The sequence below is a fragment of the Ascidiella aspersa genome, chromosome 6, assembly GCF_963924565.1.
Source record: "Ascidiella aspersa chromosome 6, kaAscAspe10.2, whole genome shotgun sequence".
Taxonomy (NCBI): domain Eukaryota; kingdom Metazoa; phylum Chordata; class Ascidiacea; order Phlebobranchia; family Ascidiidae; genus Ascidiella; species Ascidiella aspersa.
Window position 1 is genome coordinate 4744088 of NC_139452.1, and position 18347 is coordinate 4762434.

At 34.9% G+C, this 18347-nt stretch overlaps 1 protein-coding gene across 1 annotated transcript in view; it reads left to right on the forward strand.

The window, feature by feature from the left end:
• LOC146139285 (poly [ADP-ribose] polymerase tankyrase-like) overlaps positions 1 to 13306 on the forward strand; it is a 41733-nt gene extending 28427 nt beyond the window's left edge. Inside the window, exons 36-52 of the mRNA XM_083391786.1 lie at positions 314 to 500; positions 1165 to 1257; positions 2176 to 2318; positions 2981 to 3119; positions 3697 to 3875; positions 4336 to 4441; positions 4814 to 4983; positions 5665 to 5806; positions 6302 to 6426; positions 6851 to 6929; positions 7213 to 7390; positions 8056 to 8163; positions 8836 to 9029; positions 9603 to 9689; positions 10831 to 10957; positions 11464 to 11558; positions 12240 to 13306. Of these exons, the coding sequence (XP_083247912.1) occupies positions 314 to 500; positions 1165 to 1257; positions 2176 to 2318; positions 2981 to 3119; positions 3697 to 3875; positions 4336 to 4441; positions 4814 to 4983; positions 5665 to 5806; positions 6302 to 6426; positions 6851 to 6929; positions 7213 to 7390; positions 8056 to 8163; positions 8836 to 9029; positions 9603 to 9689; positions 10831 to 10957; positions 11464 to 11558; positions 12240 to 12356 (2269 nt within the window). The 3' untranslated portion in view covers positions 12357 to 13306. The remainder of the gene's footprint in view (positions 1 to 313; positions 501 to 1164; positions 1258 to 2175; positions 2319 to 2980; positions 3120 to 3696; positions 3876 to 4335; positions 4442 to 4813; positions 4984 to 5664; positions 5807 to 6301; positions 6427 to 6850; positions 6930 to 7212; positions 7391 to 8055; positions 8164 to 8835; positions 9030 to 9602; positions 9690 to 10830; positions 10958 to 11463; positions 11559 to 12239) is intronic.
• The last annotated feature ends 5041 nt before the right edge of the window (positions 13307 to 18347 follow it).

Here is an 18347-nt window from a genome sequence, read left to right on the forward strand (position 1 = left end):
TCTTATTTTTTATGATTCTTTAAATAATTAAATATTATTTATTTATTTTTATCCTTTTTTTAACAAATGAAAACTTTGAAAAAGTAAGAAAATTATAAAACGTTAAAAAATAAGGCAAAGTTTCTCGAGTTATCTAAGGTTTTTGTAGACTTTAAGATAATATTTTTTAAAGTTATTGTAGTAAATAAAAAACGTAAAAAACAGTAAAAAAATACCGCAAAAATACATTTAAAATTTAAATTGTCTTTATTTTTGTATTTTTTTTCATAATTTTTTTTTTCACCAAATTTATTTGTTTACCAATAATTTCCAGGTTATTCTTGGAGCACGACCGGGGTAGTGGCGCCATCAACCGGACATGTCGGTTCCCGGTGGCGGGGGCCGAGGGGGTTACCCAGCACCTTGACCCCGCTGTGGCCGTCCAGGACCACTTCAACGGGGGCATCGAGTGCGTCGTGGTGAACCCCCTAGTGCGAGCCATCCAACTGCAAGCTCATAGGGTAAGTAAAGGGTGATTGTTTTGGCTTTCGGGGTGGGTTTCGAGATGATTTAGGTTAATTTTTTAGATGTATATTTTTTTATTTTATTTTTTTTATTTATTTCCAAAAAAAAAATGTATTGTTTTTAAATTCATTTTAAGGTTTGTAAATTTTGTGTTTAAAAATATCCAATATACATATACAGTACATATATATATTCAATTTAGCTTGTTCTATTCTTACTCTTGACTAACGCAGTAAGAACATTAAAGCCCATATAGAAGAAGGTATCAATTCGAACGTAGCGAAAATCTTGTTTTTTTAGATGTTGAAAATCACACAAAGAGTGATTCGAAACGTTAAAAATGCTACCTATTGCTACATGGGCTTTGATATTCTTTTTTTAAGACGTTTAAAGCTTTATTTGTATTTTTTAAGTATTGTTTGATTAACTAAGTTTTGCTTTAAATTCATTTTATGTGTTTATTAGTTGTCTTTTAAAAAGATTCATTTTTATTCTTGATCGTAATGGCAATTTTTCAACGATGATGTTTTTACTCTAGCTTTTTTCTTACTTAACTTGAATACCACCTGTTAATTAAACAGGCGGAAATTACAGTTAGACGGTGATTGATTTAATTAATTTCGTCCACCACTCGCCCATGAGTTGTATTTATTTCAACAGGCGGTTGACCTTCTGCTCAACTACAACATCGACATCAACTTCCAAGTGGAAGGACTTAAGAACCAAACTCCGCTCATGCTCGCCGTTCAACAGGTGAGGTTACACTTTGGGTCGAAAATAAATAAAAAAAAAACTTCCATTATAATTACCAAGACCGCCATTGCATTCATAAGATCAACCCACTTAATCACCATCACTGCTGCGTGTCTTTGTTTTAATTGATTTTTTTGTAATGTGATTTAGTAGCGTTTTCATTCGAATTAAGATACTGATGATGCTTATAGCGAAATATATTTATCACACAACATCCAAACAAACTGATTTTCGGTTTGCTAAGTTCTGTACTTAGTTTAATCTTTATCATTGATGTGCAACCAGAATCGTTTGTTTTCACCATTCGGATTCAGGCAGATTTTGTTATTCGAAAGAATACTTTGATTAGTAGCTTTTACGCTATTTATTGTTTCAGTTTCATACGGAATTTTTTATTGCTAAACTGGTAAAAGCCACGAAATCTAATTTAATCTATATAATATAAAGATAGACACACTTTTGGTAACATCTAAAATAATAAGGAAGGTCCATTTAAAAAAATAATAATACAATATTTTTTTGCATCAGGGCTTCAAAACAGCTTTTGCGCCCATTAGAGAAGGGTTCTTTTTGTTAACGCAGATTCCTAAAAACATTTTTGGTTTGCGTGGAGATTCGTCTAAAAATTTTCGTTGACGATATAGATTGACATAATAAACCAACCGACTTAAGAAACCTGCTGTTTTTGGTCCAACAAATGTGAAACTACCCCCAGAGGTCGCCGTAGATAAGTCTTAGAACCCCTACCTTACAGGGTATAAATTATTCCTCGAAAATATTTACAACCTATAAATGGATGTAGTACTCCCATCAAGTTAATTAGTCAAGGCGCCCTAAAACGTTCCAGAGTATTAAATACCTGCCAACGTCTACGTAAGATCCGCCTTGTTTTTTTATTGTGTGTTTAACTGTTCCTAGAACGACGAATACGTTGTGAACAAGTTGCTGACCCACAAGACCCCTGTCCTGCTGTCTGCATTGGACAGCGACGATCGTACAGTGTTACACCATGCCGCCAAGCCGCTCGCTTATGGCTACTGGGAGAACATGACCATACTCAAGTGAGTTTAGTCAATTAGTTGGTGATTTTTGGCGCTGATCTGGTTGTCATTGTGTTGTTCATTGTTTATGAAGTGCGCCTTAGAGCATTTTTTTCGTTAAATTCACATTTTGGTTGCTCAATTAGTTTAATTATCGGTTTATTTATTTATTGTTTTTTTTAATTTTGGTAATCTTCATAACAGGGTTTCGCAGAAATATCTAGAAGTGTTTATTTTGTTGTTCCTCTCATACCTGGAACAATTACCAGTGTTTGAAATAAATCGACTATACATGAAGGGGAGTGTTTATAAACTAATTTAAACCTCAGATTTACAAGTCCTTTTTATCATTAATTTGAAAAAACTTTTTATCATTTATCCTGAATTTATTTAAAGGCGGTATAGTTTTTCAAGTTTAAATTGTTTTTAATTTTGTTAGTATCTCCAATTTACAAGTTCTTTTTGTCACTCCTGCGTAATTTATGACTAATGAAGTTCTATGATAACACCGTTATGCTAAACGGATGATCATAAAACTATAAAGCTTTTCATCATTCATTAAAAAAATAGTCATTTATCCTCCATTTATTTTATTTTTTTTCAAATTATTATTTTTTTAATATTTTTGTATGGATCACATTACGTGAAACAACTAAATTAAACCTCGTTTATTTATGTCGTAGGCTTTTGTTGGAGCAGGGCGTCCCAGTGCAGCAAGTTGACAAGTTGGGCAAGACCGCTCTGTCATATGCGCTTGAAGGTGGATCCGGTCGTATTTCTGACGAGCTACAGTCGGTGATGGGAGTCGACATGTCGGAATGGGTAAGTTTTCAAACATTGGCTTTTCTGCGTGTATGTTGCTTGCCTATATCTATCTGCTTCTTTTGTGTGGTTCACTGTTGTGATTTTTTTTCTGTCTGTAAGTGTTTTGTTGAGTTTTTGCTGCCAGTCGTATTTTTAGTCTGTTTGTGTTATTATTGTCTGTCTAAATGTGGTATTACCTGTCTATCTGTATGTTTTATTGTCTATCTGTCTGTATGTTTTATTGTCTATCTGTCTGTATGTTTTATTGTCTATCTATCTGTCTGTATGTGTTATTGGCTGTCTGTCTGTAAGTGTAATATATGTTCAATGTTCATATTTGTTGATCTGCACCATTTCCTTTTTGTATTAAAACCGTTGTATTTTTGGTTGTCTTAAATGTTATTTTGTGCTTATTTATCTGTCCATTGTGTGACCACTTCCCCTTAACACTCCCTTTCCATCAGGAGAAGCCGATCTTTTTTTATGTGCTATTGGTTGTCTGTATGTGTTACTATTGTATGTGTTACTATTGTATGTGTTACTATTGTATGTGTTACTATCTGATTACATTTGTTCTATGTGTACTTCACCCCAGGAGAAACCAAGCCGCATCACAGCGGAGGTTAAGGACGGAGTCGAGTGGCCTGCCATTGTTCCGGAGTACGAGGTGGATGCGGTCACCATCCTGGAGAGGATCAGGGAGGATGAACTGGAGAATGATGCAGAACAACCGACGCCGCATCCTGACATACTATCAGGACTGAGAGAATCCGGGTAAGAGTCGCTTTGTAGTTTGGGTCGGGATGAGTGTTAACTGTTTAAAGGTGTTTGTTTTTTAAGTTTTTTAAAAAAAGTTGTGAATTTGCGAGTTTTCTATCTCAAATTTGTCACCATCGTTTTTAGAAAATGTCCCAAATATTTGTCTTGAATTTGCTATCGGTATTAGATGCTTGTGGCAGCAGTTTTTTATAACAGTTTTTTTAAATCTATTTTTTTGGAAGATTTGCAAGTTATACGCAAAGACATTTTCAAAAAAAAAGAATCATTTAGGAACAATTCCACAATGCGATTCTTATCGGAAATTTGTATATTTATTACTTGATTTTTTTTCTTTGTTAAATTCACATCTTAAATCGTATTAACAAAAAATCCTTTAAACTTTATCGGAATGGTTTTAGTCAATCAATTTGTTTTAGAAAATACTTCTTTAGTTTAAACCCTTTTTTGTCCTCAGTGAGATCGTCTATGACCCAACAGTGAGCAGGCATTGTGACGTATTCCTGATCGCGGTGGACGTTCAACAAAGCGGGATCGTGCAATACAACTTCTTCAGAATGCAGGCGAGTTAAAAACAAATATATGGTCAGAAATGTTTGGGTCTAAATTTTTTGTTGTTTTTGCGATAAATTTTCAAGTTTTGCAAAAACCCTGTCTTGGGTTGTAAATGGTAGGTAAGACGACCAGATATGATTTATATTTTTTTTAGTTTTTTAGGTATTCTGGTTATTTAAACTAGGAATTATTTTGTTTACTTTGACAGTATATTGTTTACCCCCACAAAAGTTCTACCTTTCACCTTAAACAAAATGATCTTGAAAAATAATTACGAAATTTCTTGCTTTGTAAATAACACGCAAGTTAGTCATTCTTGTTTCAAAGATATTTACCTTGCTCACTAGACTAAAAATTCAACTTTTTCTTTCTTCAAACAGGTGATTCACCAAAAGGGAAAGAACCTGTACATGTTCTTTACCCGCTGGGGTTTGATTGGGGAGCGGGGTAACTGGCAAACTTCACCCTTCAACACCCCAGCCAACGCCATCAAGGAATTCGCGAAGTACTTCAAACTGAAGACCGCAAATGAATGGAGGAATATTAACAGGTCGGTTAAAAAACTTTAGTTTTACAATTCGAGTTGACTTTTACCTGCAATTTTTTTTTTTATAACTTGAAAGCAATTTTCTGTGGTTCATGACTTTTATGTTTTTGTTTTGTAGATAAAACTACCCTAAAAAAAACTTTCAGATTTAATAAAGTTTAGCTTATACCTGTTTTTTTTTGCATTTTTGAAAAAATGATATCTTGTTGTAATTTAAAAACTTTTTTTTATTCATGTTTAAAAAATATTACCTAGTTTAAAAAAAGCTTTGTTGCACACTAAATAACATTTTAGAGAGCACCATTCAATCGATTAAATACTAAAAAAAAATATTTGACCCCATATTTTTAGAATATGCGAAATTTTTTAGCTTTTAATAAGAGTTTATTTTCCCGTTTGGCATAAAGTTTTTATCACGTTAAACCATCGGTGAAAAATCTTCAACTATTTCAAAAAACAAAAAAAACAAGCGAAATCATTTTCCCCTTAAATGTGCTGTTGCTACCAGGCATAGTATGCTAAGTTATTCTGGTATGTATTTGTTTGTCCAACGTTTCGGCTAACTATTCAAAAAGCCTTCATCAGGGAATGACACACATGGCCAGAAAGAAGCAAAGTAAAATGACACAAAAAAATAAAAAAGGAAGATTAAATCATTTTTCCCCTTTTTTAATCTATTTCCAGCTTCAAGCCGCAGACACGAAAGTACCATTTGGTGGCAGAAGACGTCCAGCGCCAGAAGGGCGTGGCTGACCTTGAGTTTGACCTTCACACCGACATCCGATCCCTGCTGGGAAACGAACTGCAGCAAGTATTTGCCGACATGGTAAGTTTTGAGATTGACAATTTTTTCAGCTCACTATAAACAGCGCATATACCAGCAGAGGTGCCAGAAAGTCTTAAAATCTTTACGTCTTTGAAATCTCGTCTTTGAATTGATTTACATTTTGAAAAGTCTTTGAATGCTATTTTTATTTTATGCCGAGCTTAAGTTTTGTGTGTTTTAAAGTGTCGTTAAAAACAGCAATTAAAGAATGTTTTTTTTTTGTTGATCATGGCTTCTACACTGCTTCGTTTTCAAATTATATTTAAAAAAATTTGAGCTATCCAATTTAGGTCTTAAAACTTAGAAAATAACTCTGACCAGGAATTCTTAAATAACGTAGTAAATCCAAATAGCTTTTTTTGCTTTAAGATTTTATTTTTACCCCCAGGGAATCTCTTAACATCCAATAAATTATCTTGTAATTTTTATCCGATAAATTGGTTGACATAAAATATTTTTGTTGTACTTTACCAAACGATTCCCTTTCACCCACAGATCAACGTTGAAAGTATGAAGGAAGCGATGAAGGACAGCACAAACGTAGATCCTGACGTCATGCCATTCGGTAGATTGGAGAAAGAGAGGCTCACACTCGGGATTGAAATACTCAATGACATCAAGTAAGTGTAATTCGCAAGTCGGATATAAATTTGCAGCCTAAATAGGATAGACTTGTATGGCCTCGCCCGATTGCAAAAAAATCTAGTTACTCCATCTTAAACATTTTTTTCGTGCATGAAAGTTTTTGTTTTATGTGTCCGAGCCTTAGGTCGAGAAAACATAAGTTTTTTGAAAGAATTGCTTCAATTTTAAATATATTCCTTCTGAAACCTTCGTTGTTGATGTAATGTTAATTGCATTGACATTTTTTTCAAAAACGCTAAATCAAAGCGTTTTGTTGCTTTTTTAAGAAAATAAACCATTTCAAGTGAATCTCATTAAGCACCAGCTTTAAATAAGGTCCAAATATTGGAATGAACTTTGCTAATCAAAAATCCCCTTTGAACCAGTGTCATGTTTTGCAATAGCTGTTTGTTTTCGCAGGGATCTAATTAATTCGACAATCGATTTGAAAACTACAGACCCGCAAGATCAGATCAGACTACAAAGGACTTTGGAGAAGGTAGGAATAATTTTGCTTGCTTTTGTTGTCGACCTTTAAACCCTAACACAAAAATATTAAAGAAGTTCAATATTCTGTATGAGGCTAACAAGCATACGCAATATGAACCTTCTTATTTCAATTAGTCATTTCTTCCTGTTAGTTTTATCCTACTATCTTAGGTTTTCTATTAGTTAGTACCACCGCTACAGGCTCAACCCGGTCTAAATGTATACCATGGTAATTATTATTTATAAAACCCTGTTAAAAAACGTAATATATATAAATATGTTTTTAAACCCAGATCCAGCAACGCAGCACGGAATACTACCGCGTACTGCCACCTCGCGGCGGTATTTTCGACCGAATTCGTCCGATAGGTGACACCGAAACGCTCTCTCACCTGATGCTTCAAACCAAACGACTGTCCGAGTTGGAATTCGCCAACAAAGTATTGCTGGGAGCCCAATACAGGATCAACGGTAGGTGTAGCTACGCCGATATTATCGGATATCATAACCGATATACTGGCAGAACAGTCGGTTTATTAAATTCTAGTCAAAATTAATGTTAGTGTTTCGTAATATTTTGGCCCCTGCTTAACGCCCTGTCGCTGACCTCGTGTGCGCACACAACTTTCGTTTAAAAGTTTATTACAAGAAAGGCCATGAACGCTTTCCTATAAGCAAATGTGGCTAGCGCACGCTATAGCTCACTTGCTTCTATGTACCGACCATTTCACAAGAATCACAACCTACAGAAACAAGGCTCCCTTGTGCATTAAAACAGTTCGCGCTGCAAAGTAAGAATGCCTTTTCAGGGCTGAATCAAAAGTGTAAAACAATGAGTGATTACAAGTAAAAACGTAAAGATTTAACAGCAAGAAACGAAATTAGGCAAGAAGTATGTATTTAATTATATATATATATATAGAATTTCACTAATGTTTTGTATGTCAACAAATGTTTAACAATCAAAACACTTTTGTAAAACTTCTTTTAATTGCTAAATGCTGTGTTTTTTGTGCAAACTTTGGATATTTTTAGGATTATCTGGTAAAAATACAGGAAAATTTGTGTTTTTCAAACGTTAGCACTGTTATGCTTTTTGTTACCTTGAATTGTTGTAACACTTGTGCTTTTTGCAGAGATGAACCCGTTCGACTACGTTTACCGCTCTGTGGATTGTCAAATGCAAGTGATGGACTCTGACTCGGACGAGTCGCAATATCTCCTGCAGTGCATTCACAACGCAGGTAACTAATCAATAAATTAGACTGAAAAATAGCACGGGATTAATGTTCTATAATATAATACTTCACACTTGATATTAGCTGTGATTTTATCTGGTTTTATTCTGGAGTAATATTTTTCGGTAAATTTTCGTTGTTAAACAACCGATAGCAAAATACTACGTGGTAATATTGGTACTCTTTCGATAGCCAGTGCCTATATAATGGTAATTAAATGTAGGTACTTCAGACAGGTTTTGCAGAGCTTTTTGTTTTATATGTTAAAAAAAAAATTGTTAGAACTTCAGTACAGTTTATAAGAACTACTATTTGTTTTAACACGTTTGAATTAGAAAAATGTCCAAATCCAATACCCACCCTTACAGGAAATACCGTTTTATGAAGTAATAAAATACAGCAAGTCGAGTATTTTGAACAAAATTACATTAATGCTACAAGATTTGCATTTATAGCATCAAACTCAATGCAACGAAGATTTTCAAATAAAGAAATAAAAATCGTTATTTTCAAAAAAACAAAAGTGTTGTAAAATAAAAGAGATGAAGCTTGATAGTGAATCTGAAAGCCAAAAAAGTCAACTAGATCGACATCATCTTGATTAAGAAGTTTCGATGCGAGCTTGTATCATCTTCAGTTAATGTTAAAAGAGAAACAAAACCCTATTTTTACCCCAAGGCCCCGGAATCAAAGTGGAGTGCATGTTCCGCATCAGCCGCGCCGGGGAAGCCCCCAATATAGTGGCCACGGGGCTGGGGAATTACCGGATGCTCTGGCACGGAACCAACATATTGAACCTGATGTCGATTCTGAGGTGTGGGCTGCAAACCACAGAAGCACCGAGCTCGGGAAATCTGCCACAGTTTGGAAAGGTTAGTTTGTTTTTGAGGTGCTTTTGTTGCGGTTTGCTTGTCTGAAATCTATTATTATTATGATTAATATTGGCCAGTTTTAGGTTTAGGAATGATTTGTTTCTTCAGAATGGCTGTGGTGTTGTATGCCGGCATCATTTTCGTGCTGTCTGTCTGTGTGTGTGACAATTATTTTTCGATAGGTTTACCTCCGTTTCGTTAAATAACTGTTGGACAAAAGTCTGTCTGTCTGTAGAAAATATTTTTTTGTTCGATTTAACCAGTTTGTTAAACAAATGGAAAAAAAAGTCTTTCCGTCTGTAAAATTATTTTTGTTAGTTTGAACAGTGTATTTAAACAGCTGTTGAAAAAAAGTTTGTTTGTCTGTGTATTTCTTCAACTCTGTAGGCATTTTGAACTTTAGAAGAAAGACACAGAGTTTATATGGATAGAAAGTTTATTGATACTTTTTTTTCAAAATTACTGCATCCAAACCAGAAAGATGGCCTATTTATTTCGGTCATCATCTTGTGCATTGAACTGTCATTCCACAACAGTCCATCACCACTTTTAATTAATGCACTTTCCACGCAGGGAATCTACTTGTCCGATATGGCAGCTCGTGCGATGCAAGATTGCAAGGTTTGGGCTGGCGAAAAGAAATACATGGTTCTCTGTCAGGTAAGGGACACCACTTTATAGTTCCTGTTTTACAAAATAGTACTTAATTTGTTTGCAATTAAATAGCTAGTTACCCTACATATAAAGTCCTACTGCCATAGCCTATATTCATGGCATTTTGTATCTATTTTCGCTACGTTTGTATAAAATTAATTCAGTAAGTAAATCTTGTGTCAAACCACTTTTCTAAAACTCACCTCTGTCATTGTTTTTCTGACGACTTTTTACTAATTTTGACGATTAATGTTGTAAAAAATGTGACACTTCTGATCAACTTTTAAGCGTATCAAAAATCTCCGATCAGCTTTTTTGATACGGTTTTTATTAAGTTGGTTTCAAACAACCCAGAATCTAGTTTGAGTTCTAATGAAAAGTTGAAAAAATATCGCACGAAAAAGTAAGCACATTTTTATACCTTAGCATTAGCAAGGACTCTTACCAGACTTGGACAACTAGATTTATTTTAGCATTTTAAAATTAGATTAGAATTAAAATTAGAGCATTTCAGTTTTTCCAAATTAGATTAGAATTAGAATTAGATCATTTTGAGTTTTCTTAAATTAGATTAGAATTAGAATTACCGAATTTAAAAAAAAACGAATTTGAACTAGAATTTAAACTAAAATTACATTTTATTATTCACAATCAATTACATTTAACTCGAGAAGTATTTTAATAGGAATGTGCATGTCAATTATGTGTGTGCTAATTTTTAAGCATTTTAGCATAGCATATGATTTTTAGTCCGTGAAAATTACGTTTCAACCAAAGAGTTTGAATTCAAATTCTTTGTTTTCACTAAGAGGCTAAAAATGTCGTTGGACAAAGTTGGATTTTTGGTAAAATCCGAATTAGATTAGAATTAGAATTAGAGCACACAAGCAATTCCCAAATTAGATTAGAATTAGAATTAGCCGCATTTTGCTCTAATTCATTGAATTAGAAAACTAGAATTATCTAGTTGTCCAAGTCTGACTCTTACATAACCGTCTCGATCAAGTCTAAAGGTTGTTCGAGAAAATACTGTCCATATAGGACACGCTATATCTTGCTAAAATATAATCCGGACGTTTCGTCACTCGCTATAAAAGGTCTCTGTCCCACATAGCTCTTCCCACTAATCCTCCCACTCTTCTCCCAGGTTGCTCTCGGTCACGTGAAGGAGATTCGCGAGGGAGGAAAGAGCAACGATGCTGAGGTGGCAAACTCCGTCATGGCTCCTGGAAAGTACATTCCAAAACCGGGAAAGGAACTCATTCTGCCTGAAGGTAAGACCTTATGCGTTTTTATGTAAGTTTTCGTTAAACTATTGAAGATTAAAAATGTAAAGGTAAAATTTACGGAAAATCTCGAATTTCTATTCAAGAAAAAAAAAAAAAATTGTGGGCAAGTAAAAAATGCTATTTTATTCTGCCTGATGGTAAAATTTTAGAGCATTGTTTTGGTTGTTTTTGTAAATTTCTGGTAAAACAATGATATTTCGCAAAAATCGATAGCTTTACCTAGCAAAGTTTCACCTTGTTAATCATTAAGTTAAGCATGCCCTGTTAAATGTTACATAGATTTTTAAATTTGAAAATCGTCTAAAAAACGTTTGGTGTTATGGTCAGTTTTGCTTTGTTCAAATGCCTTTGAATGAAATTGTAAATTCTGTTAAACCATTATTGGCCAAGTTTAAAAGGCTTGTAAAAAAACTGGCTCGCCTGTAAAAATTCAAGTTGTGTAATACTTCATCGTCTGTGTGTGTAAAACCACTTTACTGTTTATTGTGCAGGTGGCGCCATCTCACTGGGAGAAAAAACTAAGAATCCGGACCCTAACGGAATCAGCAACAATTACAACGAATATGTCGTCTACAGCCCAGAACAGGTAGGTTTGGAATTCGAAGCAAAGTTGCTTGGACTAATAAATTTGCCTTCTTTAACTGCCTGTGATACGCGTGTATAAGTAAACCTGTGATTACCGATGTCCAATACTAGACTTAAAATTTTATTCCAGATACCGATACCCGGTCTTTTGGACATAAAGAATCCCATACCATAAATTGACATCATTACTATACTCGATAAAAAATTTTATGAAATTGAAAAGTATTTATTTTTTCAAAACCTAAATTTAGGGTGGTTTAGTTATCTTTCGTTTTTAACCTACTGTTTTTTTTTTTATTTGTATTGTTTTTTTTTTATTTAACCATAATCAAGTTACTCTAACTCAAAGCAAAGTGCTACATCCGGCCTGCGAACGCTAGACCTTTACCTGAATAAAAAGTTTGTTGACCCTCCTTTTCCACAGCTGTGTTTGACGAGCCGTTCCAACCAAAGAGTTTATTTAATTTAAATTCCGTGGGACAAAGTAGCATTTTTGGTAAAACCATAATTAGATTAGAGCTAGGATTAAAGCCCACAGGCAATTGACGGGTTTTATTAAGAATTAGAATTAGTCGCATTTTGCTCTAATTCATTAAATTAAAAACTAGGTTTATCTAGTTGTCTAACTCTTCATATCTATCAAAAGGCACTGATGGTTTCATCTTAATATTCTTTTCCACAGGTGTGCTTGAGGTACTTGGTACGTTTCGAGCAATCCGCCGACTCATGCTCAGGCACGCCAACTAGCGGAAGTAGTGCGACGTCTCCGGCAACCCCAAAGTCGGCAGGCAAGCAGTGAAGGAAAAATCGTGATAAGTTTTGATAAAACGACCGCTTCTTTATAATTTGTGCAACTCACGAAAACCATCACGCCTTTGTTTTATGTATATTGAAGTTTGAAAGCAGTCGCATCGTATTTTTTTCGCCCTGTTTTGTGTCGTTTTATGTGACTTTTGTGGTGAAAACGTTGCTGGTTGCTTTTACAATTACTAGCTGACGCAAAGGGTCGAAAAAAGCACACAAAGCCATGATTAATGTCGTAGCTTTTTGCTTTAGTATTCTAAAAGTTGGACCAAATCGAATTAAATAATAACGTTTTTTTGACGAGTTGGAAATTTTATAAGCGCCCAACTGCTCTGCTTAAGGTAGTAAAGCACAAAAACATCGCTAAAAACTGGTAGACTAGTGCTTTAAGGTTGCATAAATGGAAAAATGTCCTGTTTTAAGCTGCACTGGCAAACTTTTGAAGCGTTTAACTGCTGAAGAGATGAAAAGCCCAAGGACAACTGAGAAGCTTCAACGTCCTAAAAAAATTGTCAAAAAATCATGATCAAAACCAAAAGAAAACATAGTAAGATTTTTAAAGCTCACATATAGGTATGTAACATATTTTCAAAATGAAGAAGAGCTATTCGAAACGTTCCAAATATTTCCTACTTCTATAAGCGCTTTAATATTCTTACTACGTCTAATTAAAACCTCCGACCATTAAACTCCAAAGGAGAACAAATACTTGTTTAAAAAAAATCTGACACACTGCCATTTTGTCTTTGAAATCCGTCTTGTCGGAATAAAAAAAACAAGCGTTATAAAAATTGTCCCTCCATATCATGTAGAACCATCTTGTTTTCTTCCTGATTCCGATGACGTTGTCCATTTACTTGTGACGTAACAATGTGTGCCGCTATTATCATCACCTGTACATTGCCGCCGCTTTTTGTCGCCAATAAATGTCTTTCGTTTGTACAATCAAGGGTCGACCTGTGTTCGGTTATTATTTTAAAACTTTTTTAGAAGGCAAGAAAAATCTTGCCCTGGTGTTTGGACTTTTATGTTTTTGTTTCATGTCCTAATGAAGTGGTTATTATACCGGAGACGAACTTTTGATATACCTTTTTTGTATATTATAAAGACATGACCTGACATAAGTTGTATATTATAAAGACATGACCTGACATAATCAATTCCCAAAGAACACTAGAATAAATAATATAGTGCACTTCAATCGAAAGTGAACCATGGAAAAAAATTAATATTTAATGCCAGAACTACCTAATAAAATTGTGCAACTGTACCCTTTCTGGGGTAATGGTTGACAGGGTTAGAACCATCTGGTTTGGTTTGTCTTTAGTAAGCCGATCGCAAGTATCTGAACATTACTATCTCTATTTCCAGAAAGTATAAGAACTTGCAGCCCAACACTGAAGCAGTCATAAAAAGATTTTATAGACATGTTGTCTTGTGGCTTCGTAGTCCACTAAAACTCGTTCCAAAATTCGCATCTGAAATCCAGTGGTGTTGTATACGCCAAATTAAAAAAAAAAAATTTTCACTGAAATTTAGATGATTTTTTACCGGTTTCAAAACCTTTTTTGGTCGTTGCAAAAACACGTAGTTAAGATCATTTACAAAAAATCTGTTAAATCGTCTTCATGAAGTTACATAAAATCATCAATTTGTACGAACCTGATCAAGTTATTCCTATTTACCGCTAATGCGCTTCTAGAAAGATTGAGGTCCCTCAGTTTGCCATATGCCGTAAAACGGAAACACGATGCCCGTTTAATATGGAACAAGGTGAACTGGTGATGGGCATAAGGCTGCATTAAAACTTGCGCGTGGCAAACTAATCCCCCTTTGTCCGAATCCCAGCGGGCCACAAAGTGGAAATGCCTCAATCAGTGATTTGCCACTTATCTATTCATAGTGCAACGCGACAATAACAGCCTATTAATCGTTCTGGATTGAATGTGCGACCCAAGAGAGTTTGACCTGGACAAATGAATCTCGGAAGTTTAGCATCGATTTCGGCCAAAGCCATTATTGTTTGCGTTTGTTTCTTGAGTCAAATTGTTTAATCAAACACAACCAATCGACAAAAAACGCTAATAACCTTCGAACGAGCCCTCATATATAACGCAGGGGCTTGAATATGGATTCTCGTATTTACTTACAACTCGCTGGGATTTGTCAACAATGAAGCGTTCGACTCTTAACGATGGAAATAACGTCGCTAATTGTGACGTCACAAACCAGCAACGCGATCGCGACGAAGGCTTCTGGTGTGCCACTTCGGCCAATTGCGAGCCTTCGGCAAATAACTTCTTTACCGGTAAGAAGCTTTAGTAATTAAGAAATATCTTTTTTTTTATATTTCTATCAGTTCAAGAAAATTAGGCGTAAACTCTGTTCCAAAAATGTATAGAAGTAGTAATTTTAGTAGTTTTATTTATATAGAGTATATTTGCGCGACAAAAAGTTAGTCGACTAATTTTGAATCAAGTTTTGAAAAAGATCATATGAACCCCAAATCAGTTTGTTCAAATTAAAAATGACGGGATTATCAAATTTGCCAATTTTCTCTTTCAACTACCTGGCGTTTTTAGAATTGGTCATATGTAATTATAGGGATATCTGATTATGTCAACTTTGATCAAAAGTAACAATACCTTTGCCATCCAACATAACGATTTATCATGTAAAAATAAATTTGATTCATGAAATGGTGAACGAACAAACCAATATTACTATTGCTTTCGACGCTAAAGCAAATTTGGGCTTTTGAAACCATTTGAAAACAATACGTTACCACGTTTTGAATTATTCAAATTATTTTTTTGCTCTAAAAAGGACGTCATTTTGTGTCGGATTGGAAGCTTGTACTTCGCCCAAAATATCTGGTATCACTATCTGAATAAAATACGAATTTTTGGACATCTTAATTTTAACAATCCGCTTATAAACTTTTCGCTTTGCAGACTTGTGTGGAACCACTTCGGCCCAGGGGTCATACCCTTTCGGGGGTTCCGGGCGGCGCCGAAACCGGACCAGCTTCTCCCAGGAACAGCTGAACGTCCTTGAAACCGCCTTCAAGGTCACGCATTACCCGGACATTTTCTACAGAGACGCGCTGGCCGTCAGGACAAAATTAACCGAGGCTAGAATCCAGGTCGGTAGAATATGAAAGAAATATCTTTTAAGGTGGGATAGGCCTATTTAGTAATTATTCTGTAAATTTAAAGAAATTGTTTACAAGACGTTTTTGATGCAAAAGTGCGATAAAATCGGTAGAAATTGAAATCAATAATTCTTTAGAATATGGGATATTCGGATAACTATTCTGTAAATTTATCTAAAATATTTAAAAGACGTTTTTAATATCAAAGTGCGTTATGATCCAGTAAACATATTACGTAACTCTGCGAAAGTAAAATAATCACGTCAACTAGTAAAAGAACTGCAAAAAGCTTAAGTACGGTAGTTCAAATCATTTCCAGTTTACTAATATTTGGTCAATTGATTGATCAATAAATTTGCGTCATGGCGATACAACTCCGAAATTTTTGAGAAGGATCAATTTCTTAAAAAAATCGTAAATAAATTAAAAAAATCGTAAATAAATTATTTCAAGGGTACTCGACCATCTAAAATCTAATTAAATTTAGGCTGAAATGGCCTAACATAAAAAAATTGCCTTTTCACGTATTAAACTAAACCAATTTCGCTTGTATATACAAGCATATGGTAATCACTTAATTATGTATCGGATTATAGGCAGCGTAGTTTTTGTCTATATATCGGGTACCGGAATAAAATACGTTTCGGACAACTCAAAGTCCTGATTATTTTATTGTTGTGTGTTCCCATCCGTTGATAACACTTTTTAACGGGAATTTTTTCGCAGGTTTGGTTCCAGAATCGAAGGGCCAAGTTTCGCAAGCAACAGCGCCAGAACTTAGCCGAAAAATCAACTAAAGGCAAAAGCGAAGAAGCCAAAACACCAACAGCATTTCCAGCACAGGCACAAAACCAGTCGACGAACAATGCCGATTCAATACCGAACAATGGCGTGCCATTGTCACTGCTGCAGCACATGTACAAGTCGTATGCGCCAACTTTTAACTATCCCTGTTGGAGACCGTTTTTGCCAAACGCACGTCCAGAAGGCGGACATTTCAGGCTGTTTGGTTTTTCATCCGACCACGCGGACTACAGATCGCTGATGCTCCAATTCCCACAAAGTCCAGCCTCGTCCAGCAGTCAGCACCTTGTGAGCGAGTTAAGTTCGAGGCATATGTTTGAACGAAGTAACAGTTCTTTGACGATGCAAAGTATATTAGCAGGTTGGACCAGACCACAGCCTGTTAATCCGTTCCTGCACAGTAACGCGCAGCTGACCGAGTTGCCTTGCACTTCTGCTTCTAACGAACGGGAGAGAAACCCTGATGCTCTGGATACAAGCAACAGCAGCGCGAAAAGTTACAGCGATGTATAAATGGTGTGTTATATTTTGTATCGGCGATAATAAGAATTGTAAACAAGGGTGAAGATAGAAAGTTATTTTACCGAAACGCATGCATTTTTAAAGATGACGTCACAACGTTGCGTCATACAGAATGTATAAAACAAGTGACCTTTAAAAACCTGAGGTTATCGCTAGATGTAGTGCACGAATATGGAACTTCAATCTTATTTAAATGCGTTTAGATGGCGAGATAGCCTTGTGACAAAACACGTAGCGTAATAAAAAAATAACATATTTTGGTTACTTTCATCACTGATTGCACATATGAAAGTTATGAGTAGTAAGAGTTGGTACCGATTCTGTTCAAATTAATTGTGACCAAATGTTACCAATTGTAGTCAATTCGCGTAGCCTACTGTGATACGCGAAAAGGTCAATAAATGTATTCTGTGTAAAATCGTAAAAAAAACAAATGTTACCAATTGTTGCTAATTGTTGCCAAGTCGCCTGTTGTATGGGCATCATGGCAAACACGATTCTGTGCCGCGTCATCATTCATTTGGACGCCCGCAACGCGACACTTAACAGGATACATTAGTTTCCTATATAGATAAAGTGGCGTCTCAAAAAATAAAAATAAACAAATAAACTGGCGTCTCTCTGTTAGTTTCATATTGGTAAAAGTTTGACAACGACTGTTCTTAGTTAAGGATGTGTTTCATTACAGTTTATTTATTTTTTTCTTTGGTGATTTAGCTACGACAGAATAATTTTTTTAATGGAGTTTACTCAACCCTTTACCTGTGTTGTAGCATTTAGATTTTGTTTCCTATTTAAACTTAAGCGTGATAAAAATGGCAGCCTAATATATATTGTTATTTCATGTTAATATAATATGTATAGGTACAATTTATTTTGAATTGATGTTCGATTTTACGTAAGAATTAAAATAATGCAAATATTGATATTCCATCATGACGATACAACAAAATAATATATAAATTACGTATTGCCCTCCTATTTGAAGGTTTGCCATAAGCATTATAGCAAAACACTTCAGTATTTACACATTAATAAGGCAATGCATACTAAAGTCAATTCTTAATCGAGAAGCGCAAAAAATGGTTTGCGTTTATTTGGGTTTCAATTGACTTAACTTTAAATATGGCATACAAAAAAAATTGCACATTGCTTGACTCGATATATTAAACTTTTAAAAGCTGATTTTGACGAACCTGTTGTGAGGGCCGTTGTAAACATCCATAGAAATAATACGTAGGCTAATAAATTTCAAGCAGAATATTATGCAATACATTTACCTTGTAACACACAATGCGCCAGAATTGTTTGTTGTTCTATCTTTAAATTGGCAAACAAAAATTGTTTGGATACGACCGGGTGTCCAAATCGTGTTCTCAACTCAGATCTGCATTCACTCTACTTTCTGACTAATAATTACGAAATTCATTAAGAAAAAAAAATAATTACGAAAGAAAAACATAAAGATACTGACTTAATGTCTGTATTTCTAAATTGCCTCTAGTC